This window comes from Haliotis rufescens, unplaced genomic scaffold, assembly GCF_023055435.1.
Source record: "Haliotis rufescens isolate VD_foot unplaced genomic scaffold, xgHalRufe1.0.p SCAF_16, whole genome shotgun sequence".
NCBI lineage: Eukaryota > Metazoa > Mollusca > Gastropoda > Lepetellida > Haliotidae > Haliotis > Haliotis rufescens.
In genome coordinates, this window is record NW_025963846.1 from 18,208,547 (window position 1) to 18,231,611 (window position 23,065).

The 23,065-nt window shown below is 40.9% G+C and overlaps 1 protein-coding gene across 2 annotated transcripts; it reads right to left on the reverse strand.

The window, feature by feature from the left end:
• Nucleotides 1–519: 519 nt before the first annotated feature.
• LOC124121407 (potential E3 ubiquitin-protein ligase ariadne-2-like) lies at nt 520–23,031 on the reverse strand. Of its 2 annotated transcripts, XR_006859024.2 has the most exons (16): nt 22,917–23,031; nt 17,313–17,591; nt 16,431–16,498; nt 15,483–15,546; nt 13,293–13,443; nt 12,562–12,683; nt 10,079–10,188; nt 9,460–9,577; nt 8,379–8,429; nt 7,889–7,934; nt 6,663–6,790; nt 5,645–5,788; nt 5,031–5,099; nt 4,313–4,396; nt 2,315–3,122; nt 520–2,259 (listed from the first exon to the last, which is right to left on the reverse strand). XR_006859024.2 is itself a non-coding variant. In XM_046484406.2 (15 exons), the coding sequence occupies exons 2-15, from the start codon at nt 17,562–17,564 to the stop codon at nt 3,048–3,050; spliced, it is 1,482 nt and encodes a 493-aa protein (XP_046340362.1). In that variant the 5' UTR covers nt 17,565–17,591; nt 22,917–23,031; the 3' UTR covers nt 520–3,047. The 2 variants fall into 2 exon arrangements, 1 of the variants encoding a protein (XP_046340362.1); XM_046484406.2 differs by having other exon boundaries at nt 520–3,122.
• Nucleotides 23,032–23,065: the final 34 nt, after the last annotated feature.

Sequence of the window (23,065 nt, forward strand, 5' to 3'; positions counted from 1 at the left end):
AGAAATGGCTGACTCATAAATTCAATAGATTTTTTTTAATGTTTTATATACGTCACGATGGCATTTTTGGGGTGGGGTGGGGGCATTTTTTTCTGCATTTATACATATCAGCAGGATATTGATCTATGGTATCCTGTACAATTCTATCTACAATGATATAAACTCACAATACATAACTAAACAAACAGAACAAATGCATGCTAATATTTCTGAACAAAGTACAGAGAAATATAATTTCAACAAGTCTGTAACTAACAACTGAAATTCACTTCCATGGAATGCAGGATATCTGTTTAAACCAAAGTACTCCTGTAAACCTACGAGTGAGTTAGTTAGGTTTTACATCACTTAGAACAGTATTCGAGTTATGGGCCAACCATTTGATATTCTGGATGGGAGGGAGGAGAATAGAAGAAGGAGCGCGTGGAACTTCATAAAAAAAAACTGTCCCCGAAAAATCGTGAAAAACAATAAGGCTTCAACTGTTCAAGAGAAATTGTCTACTTTTTTGCAAGGTGATATTCTTATAAACATATTCAGGCTTAAAAGTTTAATTACAAAAAATATATCTGGTTTTGCAGCTGCAGGTGAAAAAATATCTAGTCTCCATACTAAATCCCAAGCACCTCCCAGAATATCTAGTCTCCATACTAAATCCAAAGCACCTCCCAGAATATCCAACGGTCGGCCCTTCATATAACTGTGTGTCAGGAGTGTGTGTGGTACTGGAAGTATGACCTGTGGTGCTCACTGCGCCTTGTCGACAAAACAAAACACCACACATCTAACGTCTTAGGTTCACCTGCAATTAATATTGGATAACTAAAAAAGGGCCTAGGTTTATCTATATTACTCAAAAGAAATTAAAGAAAGCCCAATTCTTTCATATTAAACAAGTTTATCTGTCATGCCATGACAGGTTAGCTTTCTAATATATGAAATAATCCCTGTCCTACCATAACAGATCAACTACAGTAGTGAGTGAGTGAGTGAGCTTTTAACAGTATTCAAGTTATATCACGGCGTGTCAGCTTAATGTGGGAGGAAAGCCCAAAGTGATGCAGCTCTCAGACATTTACCACTTCTGTGGTGAAACCCATGTGCTGACAAACCTAGGAACATAATCTGGGCTAACCAGGATTCGAACCCACAATCATAGGTTTCTGGCGCGCATTAGACGACTGCCCCCAATTAACTACAGTAAAATGAAAGAATCTGGAGTTCTTAAACTTTTTCTACTCAAAAGCAGTTAAAGAACACCCGAACATGCCATGACAGATCAACTATAGGAATAAGAAAGAATTGGATGTTCTTTAATTTCTCTTAAGTAGTATATTACAAAGTTTTTGTTTGAATGATAAATACCTACAAGGAATTAACAAGTCTAGAAAACACACCCCATAACCACTCATGGTCAGACAATGGTATCTGCGGACAATGGAATATTCCTGTGTAGCATAACATGTTTCACCATAGCTAATACCATACTAATCAGCTGAAAGGGAGACAATCCTTCACCCTGGAAAGCTGAGTATTTGTGTTTACAGCAACGTGGGGCTCATCCGATGCAGGCTACAGGTGCAGGTGTCAGTATCTCTTTAAGACTAATCTATAATGTAACCATGGTAACTGAGGCAGCATGTGGGTGAGTCTCCCTTTAAGACAAGAACATATTGTAATTGAGGTCATCAAGTAAACATCTGGGCAGAAAGTGGGGAAGTCTCCCTTTAAGACAAGTCTGTACAGTAATTGAGGTTATAAGTTTTGGAAGAATGTGGAGAAGTCTCCCTTTAAGATGCATCCATACTTTAACTGAGGTTATAAAACCTGGGAAGAATGTAAGGGGAGACTCCCTTTAAGACAAGTCTGTACAGTAATTGAGGTCATAAAGATTTCAAAGAACGTAGGGAAGTCTCCCTTTATAATAAGTTTATACTGTAACTGAGGTCATAAAATCTAAGAAAAATGTGAGGGAGTCTCCCTTTAAGACAAGCATATACTGTAATTGAGGTTATAAAGTAACCATGTTGGCAGAATGTGGGGAAAGTCTCCCCTTAAGACCAGGTCACATCTGAGGTTATAAAGTAAACATCTGCATCCCTGATATAACAAAGTAGTCAAACATCCATCAGTACTGGATTCAGCACATCCATGCAGCATGTTGGATACAGAAACACAATATCTTACATCAGTATTTACACTGCTTCGTTCCACACAAAACTAACAACAACCCTCATCTTCCACCACAAATATCTACACCTTGTAATGCAGACACCTAGCAATACAAACCCCATGCAGTCTGTAACATTGGCACCTTGTAATGCAGACACCTAGCAATACAAACCCCATGCAGTCTGTAACACTGGCAGCTTGTAATGCAGACACCTAGTAATACAAACCCCATGCAGTCTGTAACACTGGCACCTTGTAATGCAGACACCTAGTAATACAAACCCCATGCAGTCTGTAACACTGGCACCTTGTAATGCAGACCCCATGTTATACAGAAAGTCAATAATGCAGGCACCTTGTAATGCAGATATGTCGTTATACAGGCAGTTTCTAACACTAACACCACGTAATACAGACCACACATAAAAGCGGCAGTGTGTAAAACTGGCACCTTGTAATACAGATATTTTGTGATCCAGACACCTTGTAATGCAGACACCTCATAATACAGACGGCTTGTTAACACAGAAGCCTTGAAGTACAACCACCTTTAAAGAGGATCCATCTTTTTTGGAAGTCCAGTTTTGCAAATTGCATTCTATATGACAGCGAGATCCTGGCAGTGATAGTATTTTCGTGAGAGGAAGCTCGAAGTCATTACACCAATAAATGAAAGCCGTGACCATAGCCTGAAGGTGACTAAGCAGCCTGGGGAAAATCTGGGATTTATTTTGATTTTGTGTATGACAGTACTTTCTAACGCTTTTCTGATATTTGTGTGAGGAAGATGAGGACAACTTTCATGAACAGCTTGACAATTCAGTGATTATGATTTACAGGTGACTTAAATAACATAAAACAACTTGTAGCCCTTGTTAAGCAACTTGAAGGAAATCCTTTAGCAAGGTCAGCCTCCTCTTCTCTGCGATATCCATCTGGTTTTCTAGGTCCTGAAACAATCAAATCATCACTATCACATACTGTACACAATACAAGGTGGGAAATACAACCACAAAAGCTGGTGTTGTCTCCACAGGTTTGTATAAGACTGACTACACATGAACATGTGACTGACCAAGCAAACCCGTGGCTGACAGCATGAGCATCTGTGTCAGTGAGTGAGTGAGTATGGTTTAATACCACTAAGAGCAATATTTCAGCAATATCACAACGGGGGAAACCAGAAAATGGCTTCACACATTGTAACCATGTGGGCAATCAAACCCGGCCTTTTGACCTGCCGAGCGCACGCTTTACCACTAGATTATCTGACCACACCTCTACCAGTTGAGTTGATGCTCTTTCAGCTGCATCACACATTGTAACCATTCAATCTTTATTGTAGTTGTGTCGTGTAGCAAGCAAGAACACCAGTACATATGGTCCTGAGGTCCAGGTGGCCCAGTTGTCTAAGCAAATTGCTGTGCAGAGTTACTTCGATGTTCCAAAAACCTTTGATTATAGAAATTGTGGGGCTCAAATCCAAGATTTGCCCTGAATATGTCAGCACCATACCCCTGCTCACTGTATACATTTAAGAGCTGCATACAAAAAAGCTGACATGTTGTGATAGAACTGAAAAACTGTTCAAAGCAACTCTAAAACCAAACCATTCTAGCTGTTCAGGGTTATCTCCCCTCTAATCTGTACAGGATTATGTCCCTTCTATATGTACTGGGTTATCTCCCCCCCCTAATTGGTACTGGCAAGCTCCTTCCCAGCGCTTGACGCCTTTGTTACACTTTTGGTAACATCGCTTCGTTTTCCAGATGAATTTAATTTGTTGTTTGTATAATCAGATTGGTTCGAGATAACGGAAAATCAACCAACTTCTCCCTTACATTCATAATTTATCAATTATATGATAGTTTTAATGAAATAGAAATTCAAATTGACAAACTAAGAAAGTAATTTAGCAGGGGTAAGTGTATTCGGCGTCACGACAATCGTCACTTGTTTGTAAACATAACAGTCATTCGGTTGCGAGTTCAACTCCATGCATAGTTGGGGCCACCTACCAGTTTTGACTGGTGGCAGCGATAGTATAGAGAGCTCCGCGAATGGGCTATCACTGTGAGGAGCCTGCTGTACTGGCAAGCTCCTTCCCAGGATGTGACACCTTTGTTACTGGTTTACCTACCCCTCTATCTGTAATCTCAGCTCTCTCCACCTTCCAGGAAAGATTTTCCACCTCCGCCTCCAGCTGTGCCTGCTGGTACTCAAACTGAGAGAGAGAGACACAATGTCACACACACAGTTTGCAGGCCGCTTTCAGTCATGTCATGATGTATCTTTTCAATAATGCTATGTTATGGTGGGATTACAGATTCTCTTTTCAAATGGGATTACTTCTGTTCTTTAATATAAAGATCATTTGAGGTTACAACAATAAAATTAAGATACAATGATGACTAAGGGTGCAGGGTATTACTGGTATATCGGTAAATTGAGGATCATTCTTTCCTCGATACGTATCACAATATATTCTTTTCATGCTCAGTATATCGGGTGATTTGAAATTGCGACTTTTATCATGTGTTTCATGTCATACACTTGACAAATACCTTCGCTGCCCCGGAGCATGCATCCAGGGCCTCAAAATGGCTGCATATTTGTTAAATGAGTAAACATTTTGTTGTACCAGCATCCTTTTTTGTTCTATGTGTGAACTTCCATCCATACATTGATGTTTCAGATTTTTCTGAATTCAAATTTTGGAATTATAGAATATATCGTTACTTATCGCAATACGGCCTTGTGTATCGCAAAATATTGTGATACACTTTAAACCACCAATACCCATCCCTAATAATTACTAGTTTCTATTACACAGACACTGTTTGTACAAATCATCTTACCAGCTGCTTGCGTCCTCCCTTGTCCATGTAGTATGCGTAGGGGTACGTGTACTGCAGAGTGTATCGGCACTGGAAGGCAGACAACAAGATAACACACCTTGTATTGGGGGACAGAGGATTCTCCTCCATCAGTGTACATTAGAGAGAGAGAGGATGAATAAGTCTGGTCTCACCACTTTCAGATGGGCTTGGCATAAATTGGCGATCAAACCCGAGTTTGTGCGTGACTGGTGCATACATTTACTGCTAGGCCACCAACCATGCCTGTACTTTAACCCTATTTCAGCCCCCAGAAGGACAAAAAAACTGCTTACATAGGTTGCTACAAATAACATAAATCTTGAGCATAAGACTAAAAAAATAATAGTCTTGGTTCTCAGGCACTGCCCACATCATCATTAAGCACTGTTAAGTTCATTGCACGTTTTGCTTTTGTTTCCATTTTTTTGTGCATTGTGTTTAAGTATTAGGATTTTTACATTTTTTTGAAAATGAAAATAAAAACGACAAGCATGGGTTGCTGAAGACCTATTCCATGTATTCTCAGCCGTATCTTCACCATGTTCACAGTTTGAATCTTGCAACTGTCAAAAGGATATGTGTTTAAGACTGACCTTCTTTAGCAGCGTGGCTGCATCAAGGAGGTACTGCCAATCTATCCACGTGCCCTCGTTCGTCATCACTTTGTCCTGGATGCGAGATCGGATCTTCATCAACGTCTGCTCCTCCAGCTTCAGACTCTTGGCATGATTCTCCCACTGTGAACAGGTAACCATGGTAACAATAAAGAACTTCAGACACTCTCTAATCATTAAGAGTCCAACAGACAGAAGCAGCATTTAACGGGACTCAACAAGTGGTACAGGCAAGAACCTGGTTTTGACTGATTGTCCATTCTTAACAATTTGTCAATGCTGTCAAATTTAACCAAGTCACAAGTTTTGACCCATCCTCTGTATCTCCATGGCTCACATTTTGGTAATCAACACTAACCCCTGGATCCATTCCTGTTGTATTCGCCATCTCAAATTACCCGCCCTTAACTTTCAATAACTGTTTACCAACCAATCAAACGTTGAGTCGAGGAAAATGGAAATAGGTAAGGGAGATCACTCGTATTGCCTAGAGACAAAAGCACTACCAGTATTAATGGACATGAAGACATCCTTTCCATTAGAAAGATGTTTGAAGGCTTTCTTTTGTGTGTCAGTCACTTTTTTTGGAATCATGGGACTGACTGCCATGTTGTTGATATCGCCAACCCAACATTGAGCCTGATTTCTAACTCGCATTCTGATTGGTCCCTTAGTCTGAGTAGCATAGCAAATCAAATTGGATAATGAAAATCAATGGCAGGTTATTTGAGATCACAAGAACCAAGGGTATGGATCTAGGAGTGAGTGTAGGTTGAAATGTGAAATGTGAGCCATGGAGATATAGAGGATGATTTTGCCCTCACTTCCGCCACCTCTTCTGATAGTGAATGCAGGGTCAGGCTGCTATCTGCCAAAAATTCTCACCAAGGGAACATGAAAGCTGAAATGACCATTAACTCAGTCACAGTGACCTACTGTGTGGACATGGAGCAGATAGACAAGAAGCATGCTGTGTCAATGAAGACAGATGACTCACCCGCTCATAGTAGAACAGATATTTCTTCAGCGCCTCCCGGGCCTGCACCAGCACAGACTCGTTGGCAATGTTGGGGTTCTCCTTGTAACGACTGCACTCGTAGTACTCACTCCCATGGGCCTTCCAGTCTAGGGAGACAGACACAGTAGTGGTGACAGCAGTAACACAGAAGCAGCTTAACATATATAAGGGGGCACGGGTGGCCCAGTCGTCTAAGGCGCTGCGATTCGCTGTGCAGAGTTGCGTCCCTTGGGCACGCCAGAAACCTATGATTGTGGGTTCGAATCCCGGAGCCCCGATTATGTTTCTAGGTTTGTCAGCACCATACCCATGCCCGTGGGTTTCACCGAAGTGGTAAACGTCTGAGACCTGCATCACTTTGGGCTTTCCTCCCACATTAAGCTGACACACCGTGATATGAATAATGTTAAAAGCGGCGTTAAACCCAACTCACTCACACTCACTCACTCACATATATACCCCAATCAGACACAGAATACTGACTCAGAGTTGACCAGTCCTTTGTTATCACCAAAATGCTGAGGGCCAGGCAGGGTACCAACAAGTAACAGTTTTTGGTATGATGCAACCAGGGATCAAACCATCTACCTTCCGCTCTCCGGGCAGACACTCTAGCCGATACACCACGGAAGCAGTCCTTTATATTGTTGCATAGCCAATCACTCCATAACAAGCACAGTACAGTAAACATCAAAACTCCACTTAGCCGATACATAGTTTAAGATGATGTGACTTCATGGTTTGGTGAACCCCTATTGAAGTGAGTGTGTTTGTTGTGTTGTGTTGTGGTGTGTAAATAACGTCCAGACTTCTTGAATGATATACAGAACAGCATCACGTAGAATAAGGTGGGAATTGGAACGCCATATTTCAAGAGGGTAAGTTTAGATGACCAACTACTTTTTCCTGTATGTCTTTTTGTATTGTGTGGGTGAGTGTGTGTTCTGCCACACAATGTTCAAGCCATATGATGGCGGCCTATAAATAATCGAAACTGGACAAGACAATACAGCGATGGATATAGTGAGCAATGATCCACACCATTAGGGTATGACGACATGACGACATGATGTCATGCAATAAACCAAGGCACTGAGCCTGACCATTTCATCCATTTGGTCACACCTTATGACCAGCATCTAGTCCGGAATACCAACCGGGGTGTTTCAAGGTTTCATTACGAATCTACCCACAAGATTACTCACCTCCAAGACACATCCAGCAGAAGTCATACTTGCATTTGGAACATTGCTGAAAATGGATGACAAGCGATATAGCAGGTGTAGAGTTACGATTCTTTGTGGAAAAGGCCCCAGGACTAATCTTGCTTAATAAAGGTGAATACTAGGATGAAATATGAACAGATAGCCCATATATTGTCAGTGTTTAACTGAAGGGGGGCCTTGAGGTTTGCTGCTACAGTATTTCAACCAAGGGACACCTATATCTTAAACTTTTAACTTTGGGGCGACGGCCATGATGACAATGTTTCATTTCGAACACCATGACTTGCATAGTCAGACTTGAGAAATCTCTTATGGCATATTACCTATGAATATTTTCAGATATTCAGAACTTTCAAATTCCCCAAGTATCATGAGTATTATCAGTATGGTTGTTTTCATCTAGAAACTCTACCACGTCAAGGATGTCCCCATTGTCGATGCCGGTGAACCATGATCACTGATAACTTACCATATGGTTGCATCCTCCATTTTTCTCTATGCATACATGGCACTTTGGACACTGTGAATGAGACAAGATGAAGCCATATGTATTATATTGTATAATGTGACCGTAATATGACATTCACAAATTCACGATTTTTTACTTATTTTCGCAAAAAAGATTATTGATATATCACTGAAAACCATGGGTCTAGCAATACTAGCATGAGGTACTGGTAAACCACACTGAAGAATGGGTACTAGGGATCTACACTGCCCTAGACTCCCCACAGAGAGACAAGCATGGATACTGGGGATCTACACTGCCCTAGACTCCCCACAGAGAGACAAGCATGGATACTGGGGATCTACACTGCCCTAGACTCCCCATAGCGACACAAGTATGGGTACTGGGGATCAACATTGCCCTAGAATCCCCACAGGGAGACAAGCATGGATACTGGGGATCTACACTGCCCTAGCATCCCCACAGAGAAACAAGCATGGTCACTGGGGATCTCACCACCCTAGAATCCCCACAGAGAGACAAGCATGGTCACTGGGGATCTACACTGCCCTAGCATCCCCACAGAGAGACAAGCATGGTCACTGGGGATCTACACTGCCCTAGAATCCCCACAGAGAGACAAGCACGGGTACTGGGGATCTACACTGCCCTAGAACCCCCACAAAGAGACAAGCATGGGTACTTGGGATCTACACTGCCCTAGCATCCCCACAGAGAGACAAGCATGGTCACTGGGGATCTCACCGCCCTAGACTCCCCACAGAGAGACAAGCATGGGTACTGGGGATCTCACCGCCCTAGACTCCCCACAGAGAGACAAGCATGGATACTGGGGATCTACACTGCCCTAGACTCCCCACAGAGAGACAAGCATGGTCACTGGGGATCTACACTGCCCTAGACTCCCCACAGAGACAAGCATGGTCACTGGGGATCTACACTACCCTAGACTCCCCACAGAGAGACAAGCATGGATACTGGGGATCTCACTGCCCTAGACTCCCCACAGAGAGACAAGCATGGATACTGGGGATCTACACTGCCCTAGACTCCCCACAGTTGGACAAGCATGGACACTTACATCTTTTGTGTGGGCGCTGATGTAGTTGGCTGTCTCAGAGTCGTCTGCACACTTTGTGAGCCAGCGCTTGATTGTTTCACAGTCGGTGGGGGCATGGTACTCGTTACCACAGCGGAAACTGAAATCAAACACAGAAATCATCCTCCTGCTTGCCTTCAACATTTGCATTATCAGTCAAAGTGTTGATAAGTTTTGGATGTGTGTAGACTTGAATTTTTAACCATATATAGGTGTGAGTGCATGAGTTGGGTTTAACGCTGCTTTGAACAGAATTTCAGATATATCACAGTGTGTCAGCTCAATGTAGGAGGAAAGCCCAAACTGATGCAGGTTTCAGATGCTACCACTTTTGGGAAACCCACGAGCACGGGTCTAGTGCTGACAAACCTAGAAACATAGCCTGGGCAAACTAGGATACGAACCCATGATCAAGGTTTTTGGCATTGCTTTTATGATCAGTTTGAATCTGGTATTCAAACCAGGGTCAGCAGATCCTGGCATGACTAAGAGATGCAACTCTGCACAGCCAATTCTGGAGCATTATATGACAGGGGCATCACATTATTCAGGAAGAGACAAAAACCAAGGCAGACAGCATGTAACATGTTTCTTCACTCACCAGAAGGAGTTGTTACACTGGGAACACAGCACCTTCTTAGCAAGGGACTCCTTGGCACGAACAATCACCGAACAGTTAGCACCTGGGCAGAACCTCAATTGCGGGTGGTTCTGTAAACAGAGCACTTCAGGTAAACACAGATATAAGCTAATTAGACAAAAGCATCATATGTAGGTACACATGAAATTGCAGTATTAATCCATGTAGTGTAAAATAGAGGAAAATTATTAGATTTAAAACATGTCAACGTTTCATATCATGCTATTTTCAGCATATATCCTCATAATGTTCAAGGTGTAGTAATTGTATTTGTTTGTTTGTTTGTTGTTTAACGCCGCACTCAGCAATACTCCAGCTATATGACAGCGGTCTGTAAATAATCAAGTCTGGACAAGACAATCCAGTGATTGATATCATGGGCATTGATTCACGCAATTGGGATCGATGACATGCTTCAACCAAGTCAGCGAGCCTGACCACCCGATCCCGTTAGTCGCCTCTTACTTGTTTTGTGTACTTTTTGTGAATGACAGAACTGGAAGACAAACTATCTTGATACATCAATATTTCAATCTATCAATTACAGACCTTCAAATGAAGCACACAGATAATGTTTTCTACTAATTTCATCCTGTGTCAGGAGATCCAAAATGTAGGTACCGTATATCGCTGTGTATAAGGCGAGTTTTTCATACCTAAAATGAGGGGGTTAAGAAGGGGGGTCGTCTTATACACGGAGTCGAAGATCTCACATTTTTTTCCACTCGCGATGTCAACCGGCGTCCGATAGCCAGCCCAGCATTTGACAATAAAACTTCGCATTTCGTCCTAAATAACTGTTCCAATAACTATTTCCATACATAAACATGATTTGTATCTCTTTTCCTTGAATAAAGTTTAATAATTTCTGCAAATAAAGTTGAAATGACCCTCGCCTCGATGCAGATGGTCAAACCACCTGACACAGTAAAACAATCAACATCCGTGAGGAGAGAGCCGGAAGTACCGGTAAGCATTTGCATATTGCACATGTGACCTAACATGTGATAACCGGTGAAGCTGAAATCAATTCCCGCTGTTTTTACAGTTGTATTAACAAGTGTTGGAGACGGTGTGTACAAGTGATTGTGGAATAAACACGCTGAATGTGAAGCAAACATAAGCCTAGTTAGTTACAACATAGTTAATTGGCGATTAAATTACTCACCATTGTCTGTTATATGTTATTACTTCATAAATGAATTTTATTTTACGGGCACCAATTTGGTGTCGTACCGTGTAAACACAAAATGGCGACGTGTGCTGGAGTTACACACGCGACCTATCATTGTAGAAAAAACAACGCAAGATAAACATATTTTTATTGCATATATAAGGTTTGTGTGCGCACTATCACTCAAAATCCCAGAAATAAGCTTAAACTTACCCATCTCAAAATCAGAAATTAAAAGTGTAAACAAGCAAAAAATCACCAAAAAATGGCATAACCTATATCTAAACTCAAATAGCCAAATCAAAAAAGTGCTCAGCAAACCACTAACCAAACCAAAAATTCTCCATCCATCCAAAAAAATCGACAGAGTAATCACTAAACTCCAAACAGGAAACACCAACCTAAATAACCACCTAAAAAAATTTAAAAAACACACTACAGGTAACTGCCCACACTGCAAACAACCAGAAACCCCAGAACACGCACTCATCCACTGCACACACTACCTAACACATCGAACCGCATTACAAACCACCCTCAATCTAAACAAGGCTCTAACTCTAGAAGCAATACTAAACCCACAAAATAAACTAGAAAACTTCAAGGCCTTAGGCGTATTCTTAATCAAAACGGAACTAATAAAACGCATCTAAAAACACAATAACTCACCAAATCAAAATCACATAAACAAACAAACATCCACCATACCCAGCTCCCTTAGTTCTCCTCCCCAATCCCATCGGCATCTATTCCAATCTCAAAATTCCCAAATTCTATATAAGCAACCCCTAAAACCCCCCTCTTGGGTTGCACAGACCACCTTCGCCCCTTTCGGAAACACATTAAATGGCCTGGCCGGGCCCGTGTGCGAAATACGCATCAGTCGGAAAGCGCACGTTAAATCTCCAAAGTAAGTAAGTAAGTAAGTAAACTTGTGATGTGCTTCATTCCAGGTCGCCTTATACACGGAGTATAGGATTTTGGGTTGATTTTGAAGGCGTGTACAGGGGGGTCGTCTTATACACAGCGATATACGGTACATTTATCTGTCAACATAACCAATGTTGCATCCTGGACACACTCACACATGGAGAGTAGCCATTAATAAACATACTTCAGGAGGATCAATTCTCAAGAGTACAAGGTCAGGACATTCACATGTTCACACTGGAATGCATTAACAACCTTGACAATGATGAATCATAGTTCTTATTACTAACATATTCTGTCCTGAACTAGACGACGTGCTACAGACACCAGTGGGACCCACCTTGACGAGATCATTGAAGGAGAGCATGGAATATTTGTCCCTGAGAGTTGTATCACTAAGTATACTGCACAGGAAGTCCTCTGGGACCAGCACAGGGCAGTCCTTGCCCATGCACTCGATACCTGGAACATACACACAAACAAATATATGGCCCGCATGACAAAACCCCCAAATATATACTTCGTATTATTGAAATATCTGTGTGTATCATTGTCTGCATGTGATGTAGACCCCTACCCAACTAAATTCAAAAATTCCAACTTTGACACATTTGATTCTTAACATCGTGTCGAAGATTATTGCACTTATATAGTGACACGTGCGTGTGTGCGTGCATGCGTGTGGAGCTGCTTGTACTAGTCAGGACTGAGGCCGATATATAGTGCTATCCCACTGAGATGTGATATATAGTGCTATCCCACTGAGATGTGATATATAGTGCTATCCCACTGAGATGTGATATATAGTGCTATCCCACTGAGATGTGATATATAGTGCTATCCCATATGTGTGTTGCTATTTAATTTATTCAAGTTTCCTTGTGTCCAAGCCGACCAGTCCTTGTTTTAGCCACTTAAAGCCGAGCGCCAGCAGGGTAACAAGTACCATCTTTTAACGTCTTTTGGTATGATGCGGCTGGGTCCCATTTGATTCAGAGACTCCTGGAATGACAAAGGGAGGCAATTCTGCACAAGGAGATGTGGATTCTGTGACCCCCCATCTGTACTCACCTATAGTGACTCCCTGTTTTATCTGGACTTGGAAATGCATGTCCCAACAATCAGCACAGAAGGCGTGGCCACAGTTGAGGGCGTGGAAGTTCTCCTTAGGACTCGGGCACACACACACACGACAGACATGGGAGCTGCCTGACATCATCTCCTGAAAGAATGGGAGGGAAAATAATGGGCATGAAATTAATAAACCTCTACCTGACATCTTATGGTACCATTGGTCTGACAAGTGATAATGACACACAGTATGTAATGAGTGATGATGAGGGCTTCGAAATCAAAATTATTCAAAGACTTGAAATAAAACTTAAAAACATTGTCTGCTTGCATAGTAACAACCAAGATGGCAGTTTCTCAAAGGAAAGCAACACCTCTCATGTACAACTTTGGGACAGTTTCGTGTCTTATAATTCAAAGAGAGTAATTAGCAATCCTGACAGTATGTACAGTACTCTTTATCGAACATTGAGTGAGTGAGTGAGTGAGTTGGGTTTTAGCAGTATTCCAGTTATATCACAGCATGCCAGCTTAATGTGGTACGAAAGCCCGAAATGATTCAAGTCCCACTTTGGTGGAACCCACAAGCAAGGGAACAGTTCTCACAAACCTAGAGACAATAATCAGGGCAATCCAGGATTCGAACCCATGACCATAGATTTCTGCACAGTGAATTGCGACGCTTTAGAGGACTGGGCCACCCTTGCCCCCTTTTTCTGGCAAACCATACTGACATACAGTGCTACTTGTCGGACAACTGATAAAAATGGCATACAGTACCATTTGAAAGACAACTGATAACAACCTACCATTTGCCTGAGAAGTGACAATGCACAACATGCCCACTGTTTCTGTTAGACAGCTGTTTTCAATAACTTATGATCATCATTTGATGCAGTTGTATTAGACTATGAATAATATTTCTGGCCACACGATTAAACATTCATCATGTTGATAAGAACATCAAAACTAAACTCCAAAAGTACCGTACCATGTATAATGCGCACCCCACTCTAGCGCATTCAATATTTTGGAAAATGTTTTTGAATACCAAGCGCATAAAAGATTTACACCGCACCCCTTAAGCGAAGTCCGGCAAGCGAACGGTTGATGAGAAACTTGGTCAGTACAAATTCAAAATTCGAGATAAAAAATCACCAGACATGTTGATTTACCATTTAAATTGTACTTTTTGTTCTGCTAGGCATTGTTTTATATCTAGGGATTAAGATTACCATGTGTATTTTCTCGTAAACTAAGCCGGACACAGCAATCAGCTGTACACACGTTTTCTTGGAATCTACCGGTGATTCGGTCAAGTCACACCTAACGATATAACTTTACAGGATTTTAATGCAAGGATCGGCAAAAATTGTATCTGAAACTATATTTTTATCAGGAATAATATATTCCAATATCTTGTTAATTTAGATGCAGCTTTTACTAAACATATTTAAAATAATAATAACCCTAAGCGAAGCAGCTGATCACTATTGCCGGGTATTATTTTTTACATGGAATCAGTCTGACCAGTCACCGTCAAGGCTCCCGTGCATGTGATCGTGTGATCGTGTGATCGCGAGTATCGTGTTGACATAGAATCGTCCAACAAAAACAAATATGACTTTTAACGACTCATAGTATGGCATTTATGATATATGTATCCATTCTCTGTCAACTAAAATTCGTTTCAAGGCGTCAATAGCGGTAACCGACCGTGGTTGCTGTGAGTTGTGCGATCTTCCGATTGCTTCACACACGATTTCGCCGAAATTAATCAAAACAAAATTAAAAGGAACTTTAAATAAAATTAATAAAATAAGTTACAAACATAAGTCAAGATATTCAAAGAACACTTTTTATAGCCAGACAGTGCAATTACATGACTAATTTGCGTACTTCAGTATGGATTTGTTGACATGTTTTTTCCGGTGTTACGTGCTCACGGTAATGTCTTTCCATGGGGGAAAAAACATCAAAACTCATTAATTCGTGTATAATGCGCACCCCCTTCTACACAGCTGTGTTTTTTGGAAAAAAAGTGCTCACTATACTCAAGAAATTATGGTATTCTTCTGTCAAGTACAGATACAAAGAACACAGGTAAGTTTATTCTGGGAGGTAAGTTCCGGTTTGTAGCACTGATGTTCTCGTCATACAGAGCTGATACAGAACAGCATGGGTACTCACATCGTATTTTTTGGAACTCCTGATTTTAGAGTCGACAAGAAGTTGAGCAGGATCCTTTTGATGTCTGGAAACAGAAAGAAACAACAATCATGACAAAAGTTATGTTACTAGGTTACCAGTTGTTGAAATATAATTACCTTCCTGATAGTCTTTCATTATCTCATGATCAGAACAAAAACAAATTGGAAGATGGCATCATTTTCCAAAGCTCAACATGTTCAAGACAAATTATCTGCAGATTCCATAGTTCAAACTTAGAGTACACATTATGCAGCATCTCTTAACCAAATAATGGAGTAAGAGCTGGATAATATACATCTTCAACTTGATGCCCACTTCAGAACTAACTGAATGCAACAATATAATCCACTATGCTGGGATAGCCACTGCTTAGAAAAGTATGTCAGCCATATGACAGCTTAACATGCATGCTTAAAGTGGGACGGAACCTGAAAGCATGTGTGACACAGGTTGTACATATTTACTCCTTTAATGAATCCGACAAACACGAGTACAATATTGTCTTTATCATTTTTAATGGTCATGTTATCAGTGAAATACACCAGGAAATGAAGACTTTGGATAGAAAATTAGCCCCTAAGAACGAAATTATGGACTTATGGTGAGTGAGTGAGTGAGAGCCGCTTTTGGCAATATTCGAGCAATATCACAGTGGGGGACACCAGAAAGGGGCTTCACACATTGTACCCATGCTGGGAATCGAACCCAGGTCTTCGGCGTGACGAGCGAACGCTTTAACCACTAGGCTACCCAACCGCCCCCAAAAAGGGGAAGGAGTGAGGTGAGGGGAAATGGGGTTCAAGATTGTGTTCAAGAAAATTTTGCATGCACATGTGTTCTGCCGTAAGTCCACTACCCCACTGCCCCTTGTGCCCCTGACAAAAGTTAAGGTGTTGTGTGAAGGGGAACGTGGTGTAGGGCACCTACCCGTCCAGGATGTACTCTCTCCTCCAGTCGTGGGTTAGTAGCAGCATTTTGGCAAGTGATGGTGTAATCTGAAGAAAAGCAGCAATGAAATAGTTTGGCTTATGTCCTTGGAAAGTTGTGTTGAATATTGTATGAGTCAAGTGGTAAACAACTGTCTCCTCTACCACTGGCCAGTGGGCGGGATGATATTTTACCCAAGTAATCATCTACATTCAACAGATGTGAGTGAGTGAGTGAGTGAGTGAGTGAGTGAGTGAGTGAGTGAGTGAGTGAGTGAGTGAGTGAGTGAGTGAGTGAGTGAGTGAGTGAGTGAGTGAGTTGGGTTTAAACAGTATTCCAGTTATATCACGGTGTGTCAGCTTAATGTGGGAGGAAAGCCCAAAGTGATGAAGGTCTCAGACGTTTACCACTTCAGTGAAACCCACGAGCACGGGTATGATGCTGACAAACCTAGAAACATAATCGGGGCGAACCGGGATTCGAACCCACAATCATAGGTTTCTGGCGTGCCCTAGGGACGCAACTCTGCACAGCGAATCGTGGCCCCTTAGACGACTGGGCCACCCGTGCCCCCCAAACCAACAGAGACTGAGTTAGGGATTAACATCTGATGGATCAGCTTAATGTGGGAGGCAAAGCTAAACATGTTAATGGCACTGGTCTTAGATGGTCCCACTTTGCTTGGTTTCTTTCGTTATATGCCACTGTCAGCAATATTCCAGCTGTAATGGTAATCTGTAAATAACTGAGTAAGGACAAGGCAAGATATAATACTAGACAATTGGATCCTGGCTGCAAAGGGAAGTAACTGTGTACAGCAAAGTCCTGTGACAAACTGAGTTACCTCTCAACCATGTACACTTATTCTCCAACTCAGCCTACCTTTAGAGGGGTACATAGTGCTTCTATTTCCTCGTTCAGTAGCCTATCCACGTCTTCCATCTGGAGCAGCTCGTACTCAAAGTACTCGGGGTCGTCACATTTCTTTGGCTTCTCAAGGTCAAGGTCGTCTGTTTCGTTATAATAATCATGGAGATCCTGATACTCATCCTCATCATCGTCGTCCTCCATGCCATCAGACTGGTCGCTGTAGTCCGACTCCTCCGAGTTCTGGCTCTTCATGTCTGTTGACATTGCGGTTGACAGGTTTAGATGACTATTCTGGAAAAGACGATTCGTAAAATCAGTACGACACGAAGAAAACATTTCATGAAAAAGATGTCTGATTAGAAAAGTAGCATCTCTCTCCAGAAACACATGCATAAAAAACAATTTGGAATTAAGGAAATTAAATCACCCAAGAAATAGCTCACCCAAATAATTATATCCATTGGTCACGATTAGGCATTTCACTATACACCTTCAGAAAGTGAGTGAGTGAGTTTGGTCTAACGCCGCTTTAAACTGTATTCCAGTTATATCACGGTGTGTCAGCTTAATGTGGGAGGAAAGCCCGAAGTGATGCAGGTCTCAGACGTTTACCACTTTGGTGAAACCCACGAGCACGGGCATGGTGCTGACAAACCTAGAAACATAATTGGTGTGAACCGGGATTCGAACACACAATCATAGGTTTCTTGCATGCCCAAGGGACGCAACTCTGCACAGCGAATCGCGGTGCCTTAGACGAGTGGGCCACCCGTGCCCCCACCTTCAGAAAGCATTGATACACTGTGATACTTGAGTCACGAGAGACACAAATCAAGATACTTCATTCGTGCTTTGATCAGGGTTAACATGGTTATATACTACTCAAATAAATTAACATGAATTAAGGACAACTCATTTCTTTCATATTACTATAGTCATGGCATATGAAAGAATTAGGTGGTCCTTAACTTCTTTGGAGTAGTATAGTTTCGTTAACTTATGGATGTTTAACAAATCATCAAACATTTGGTATAGTGGTACATGTATGATATCGTAAGGTCAGGTATTGATACAAAGATCAGCTAAAATACCCCCCCAAAATATTCAAAACCCAATTAATTTCAAAAATGTGTGCATTAAACAATGTTAAAGGAAAAACTCAAAACAGCTCACGTAAATACCCAATAAAACTTGTTCAGCATGCGTACACAGAGCTAATTTCCGAAACACAATTATGAGCTAATTTACTTTCTGAGTCAAACCTATATATTTAGAACAGTTATATACATCTAAAACATGATTTCTTTTTTTGAATCTTGAATCTAGTTTTGGGAAAAACCCAACAGAGTGCTGAAAGAATGAGTGAAATAATCATGATAATATTGGTTACCCAGTGAAAAATGTTATAACCCAATTAAAATAGAAACCCTAGAGTAAAAACTCTATTGCTCAAAAAGTTATCTGGAGCTCTGAATGTATAAGCATGATAAGGGAACATGCAAAATATTATCAAAATGAAATGAAAGTACTATTTTCTTAAAGAATATACCATGTATACAATAATTAGCATGATTAGGCTGGGATGAGTCCAAAGATATCCAGAGTTCCTGTTTACCAGTATTTACCAGTTTTTTACCGGTAAAATTAGGCTTGGACCGGTAATTCATGTGACTACCAATCCCTGTGGACCGGCAAATAAAGTACCTTATAAATATTAAATAATTGATATTCATATAAGTATATTTTTCCTCTTGTCTATTTTTAGTGCAAGGAAATAACATTTTGCTTTGCTTTGAGGTTAGATATATACTTGCAGTGACTTAGTCTCGAAATATTCAAAAACAAAAGGGAAAATTATGACATGTAGATCTAACTAAGTTACTTCAGAGATAATGTCATTGCATTGAACATGATGTTGAAAGAATAAAAACCAGGCAATGTTTTCATTCATTTATTTATTTGGTTGAAAGTTGGGACTGACAAAGATTAGGTGGGACTGGTAATTTTTAGAGTTGCCAGTCCTGGTGGACTGGCTGTTTCAAACGCCAGCGGGAAGAATGATATCATGTGACTAACCACGGGTCCGGGTAGTCCTGTGGGTACCCGGGTCCTACGTAGGACCCACCTGACCCGAGTACCCAAGTTAGCAGTCTCAGCCCTATACAATATGTAGAAGAGGTATGGACATAATGGAAACACTCAGAGCTCCAGATAAGCTGCGTATCTGCGTAAAATACGCATCAGAAATGCAGAAATATGCAGTAAAATAGAATCCAAGTGTATCAAATACGCAACGAACATTACAGATAAGCGATGACAGTTACATCAGGATCATTTGCCATCACACTTTCTTGTGGAAGTATCGTGGTATTTTTTAGTCCTATAAAGCTCTTGAACCCACGCGACACCAGTTTGCAGGGACTAGATGAATAGTGTTTTTAAATATTTAACTTAAATACCCACATGTGTAAAAACTAGTGGGTAACAGAAATTTGAATACCCAGATAGAATTACTGATACCCAAAGATTTTAAAATACATGGGTAAAATACCCACAACACCAAAAGCTTATCTCGAGCTCTGAACACTATTTTTATGAGTAGGATATAAACATGGCACCCCCTCACTGCACTGTCATCTATTGTTCTGAGGTACACATGTAGTCAGCATGGCCAAACGAAGTTGAGGGTGACACAATCATGTGACAATAGGGGTATGGTCTACTGCAGATAACTAAACAAATATCTAAGAAACTTTACTGGTACTGGCACTGGTACATTATTTGTTGCACATTTATGATATATTTCACTTTCACATACAAACATTAACATGAACTGAAGGAAAACAACAACATATTAAACATGTTAAATACAAACCACTTAGCATTGCTTAGTAGCATGCTCATGAACATTATCTATGTGGAAGAGTGTGTGAGCATGGTGAGAGAATGGATGAGACCATGTGAGAATGGAAGATTGTATGTGAGAGAGTGTGAGAATGGAAGATTGTGTGAGAATGGATGAGAGAGTTTGTGAGAGAATGGATAAGAGCATGAGTGAGAGTGAATGAGAGAATGTATGAAAGCGGATGAGAGTGTGAGGGCATCTGAGAGTGTATGAGAGAATGGATTAGATGAGAGCATGTCTGAGAGTGGATGAGAGAATGGATTAGATGAGAGCATGTGTGAGAGTGGATGAGAGAGTGTGTGAGAGTGGATGAGAGAGTGTGTGAGAGAATGGATTAGATGAGAGCATGTGTGAGAGTGTGTGTGAGAGAATGGATTAGATGAGAGCATGTGTGAGAGTGGATGAGAGAGTGTGTGAGAGAATGGATTAGATGAGAGCACGTGTGAGAGTGTGTGTGAGAGAATGGATAAGATGAGAGCATGTGTGAGAGTGGATGAGAGAGTGTGTGAGAGAATGGAGGAGAGAGTGTGAGAAAGTGGATGAGAGAGAGTGATATAGTGGATGAGAGAGTATGTGAGAGAAAGGACGGGAGTGGATGAGGGTATGAGGGTATGAGGGTATGTGAGAGTATGGATGAGACTGCAGGTGGATGAGAAAGTTTGTGAGAAAGTTGATGAGAAAGTTAGTGAGAGAGTATGTGAGAAAATGGATGAGAGAGTGTGAGGGGATGAGAGTATGGATGAGAGTGCAGGTGGATGAGAAACTGTGTGAGAAAGTGAGAGAATATGTAAGAAACTGGATGAGAGTGTGAGGGGATGAGAGTATGTGAAAGTATGGTTGAGAGTGCAGGTGGATGAGAAACTGTGCGAGAGAGTGGATGAGAAAGTGTGTGAGAGAGTATGGGAGATATGGATGAGAGAGTGTGTGAGAAAGTGGATGAGAGAAGAGAGCATGTTTGAGAGAGTGGATGAGAGAGGGGATGAGAAGCTGTGTGAGAGAGTGGATAAGAAAGTGTGTGTGAGAGAGTATGGGAGATATGGATGAGAGAATGTGTGAGAGAGTGGATGAGAGAAGAGAGCATGTTTGAGAGAGTGGATGAGAGAGTGGATGAGAGAGCATGTGTGAGAGAGTGGATGAGAGAGCATGTGTGAGAGCATGTGTGAGAGCAGATGGTGTTTGGGGCTGAGGCCATCATCAATATTACAGATCCTAGCAACATTATGCAAGTATGACTAGACTAAGCAAACCAGTCTGCACGTTTAACCTTCAGCCTCTAGCAATGTCTTGGGGTCAGAGATTTTCGGTTCAGCCATGTCAGCAAAACTAACAGATTATTATCTTCAGGTAAATACCTACTTGAACTAAACTGGCTTGCAGATATATGTGTATAAATAAACTCTCTGTTAATGCTCTGCTGTAGCAAAACAAACACCTATTCAGATTAAAATAAGCAATGTCTCAACCATCGCCCATTATCTATATTATCTTTCCAGTGATTTCCATCGATCCTATTTCTAACTTGAAGGGAAACAACATCCCAACTTTGAAAGTATTAAAATATGGAGATTTTTTCCCCGCTTATTTTATATTTGCTTATTATGCACTGATCTTTCGACTGGTTTAATTTGTGTTCGAGGCTATTCTTGTTGCGCTGTGCAAAGCAACAGCTATTGGAGGATCGAAGAACAAGGAACCAGTGATCATAACATAAGGATATAAAATAAAAAGCTGCAGCCAAATTGACGTGTGTTTTTGTTGTTGATCTGTTAATTAGTGTACACAAGACTTGAAACATTGTGAAACGGTGACGCTATTAGCTGATTAGTCAACATCATATTATGAACAGTCAAAAAGACTTTGAAAATCCACTGTGCAAGATAACAGTGATTAATCAATAATCATATTATCGGTTAATCCTTTGATCCACGTTTTTTGCAACTCAACTGATCATTCCTCTCTTGCTGTGCATACTACATAACATACAGTACATTCACCACACCAGACCTGGATATATAAAGTGTTGTTTCCCTTGGAAATGATTGTGCAGCGCAATCAACAAATAAAACTTTCAGGTCGGGGATATGGGTGGAAGTCTTTCCCATCATGTAAATTACAAAGGGCTAAATGAATGAATAATAATGATAAAGAGAACCAGTGCCAATGTTTACAATTCCAAAACTTCACTAACCATGCTGACATAATTTCAGTTTATTTGAACAAATGTACACTTTTATCTAACATGAGTTCATATTGAAGATAGCTGGGTTGTTTCATAATTTACATCATAATGTGAGTCACCAATACCCATGCTACATAGATTGCCATTGCTGGATACCAGACCCACAACCTCTTCTGTGATAATGATGAGCCCATTGAGCATGTTGAGGAAAAAGAAATGCTAAAATAGTTTGTTTATTGACTTAGAAAGGATATTTATGACAGCATGAAGACAATTAATCTTCTCTAGTGTTTACTGTTCGAACCGAAGAAACTTGCTCAATATTGGATCTTGAAAACTATTTGTATTGTGATGGTCAGGCCAATATATTCTTCATGACTCACAAAACAGATGACTGTCATCGACATTAAATATCTACTCTTAAAATATGTTTTGGAACTTTATCAAACAAACTTCCGATTGAACAGATACACCATAGTGTTAAGAAAGTACTCAGCTGAAATTAATCGTGAAGACGTTCATAAGTACAAACCTTTTTGGAAGATTGTGCAAGTGTGCCAATGTTTTCATCAATCCCAACAAAGAGTATCTCGACAACCGGAAGTGACGCACATTATTATATTACGTTTTAGTCACATACTTCATTACCAAATTTTATCTCATGAAATTGCAATGAATAAA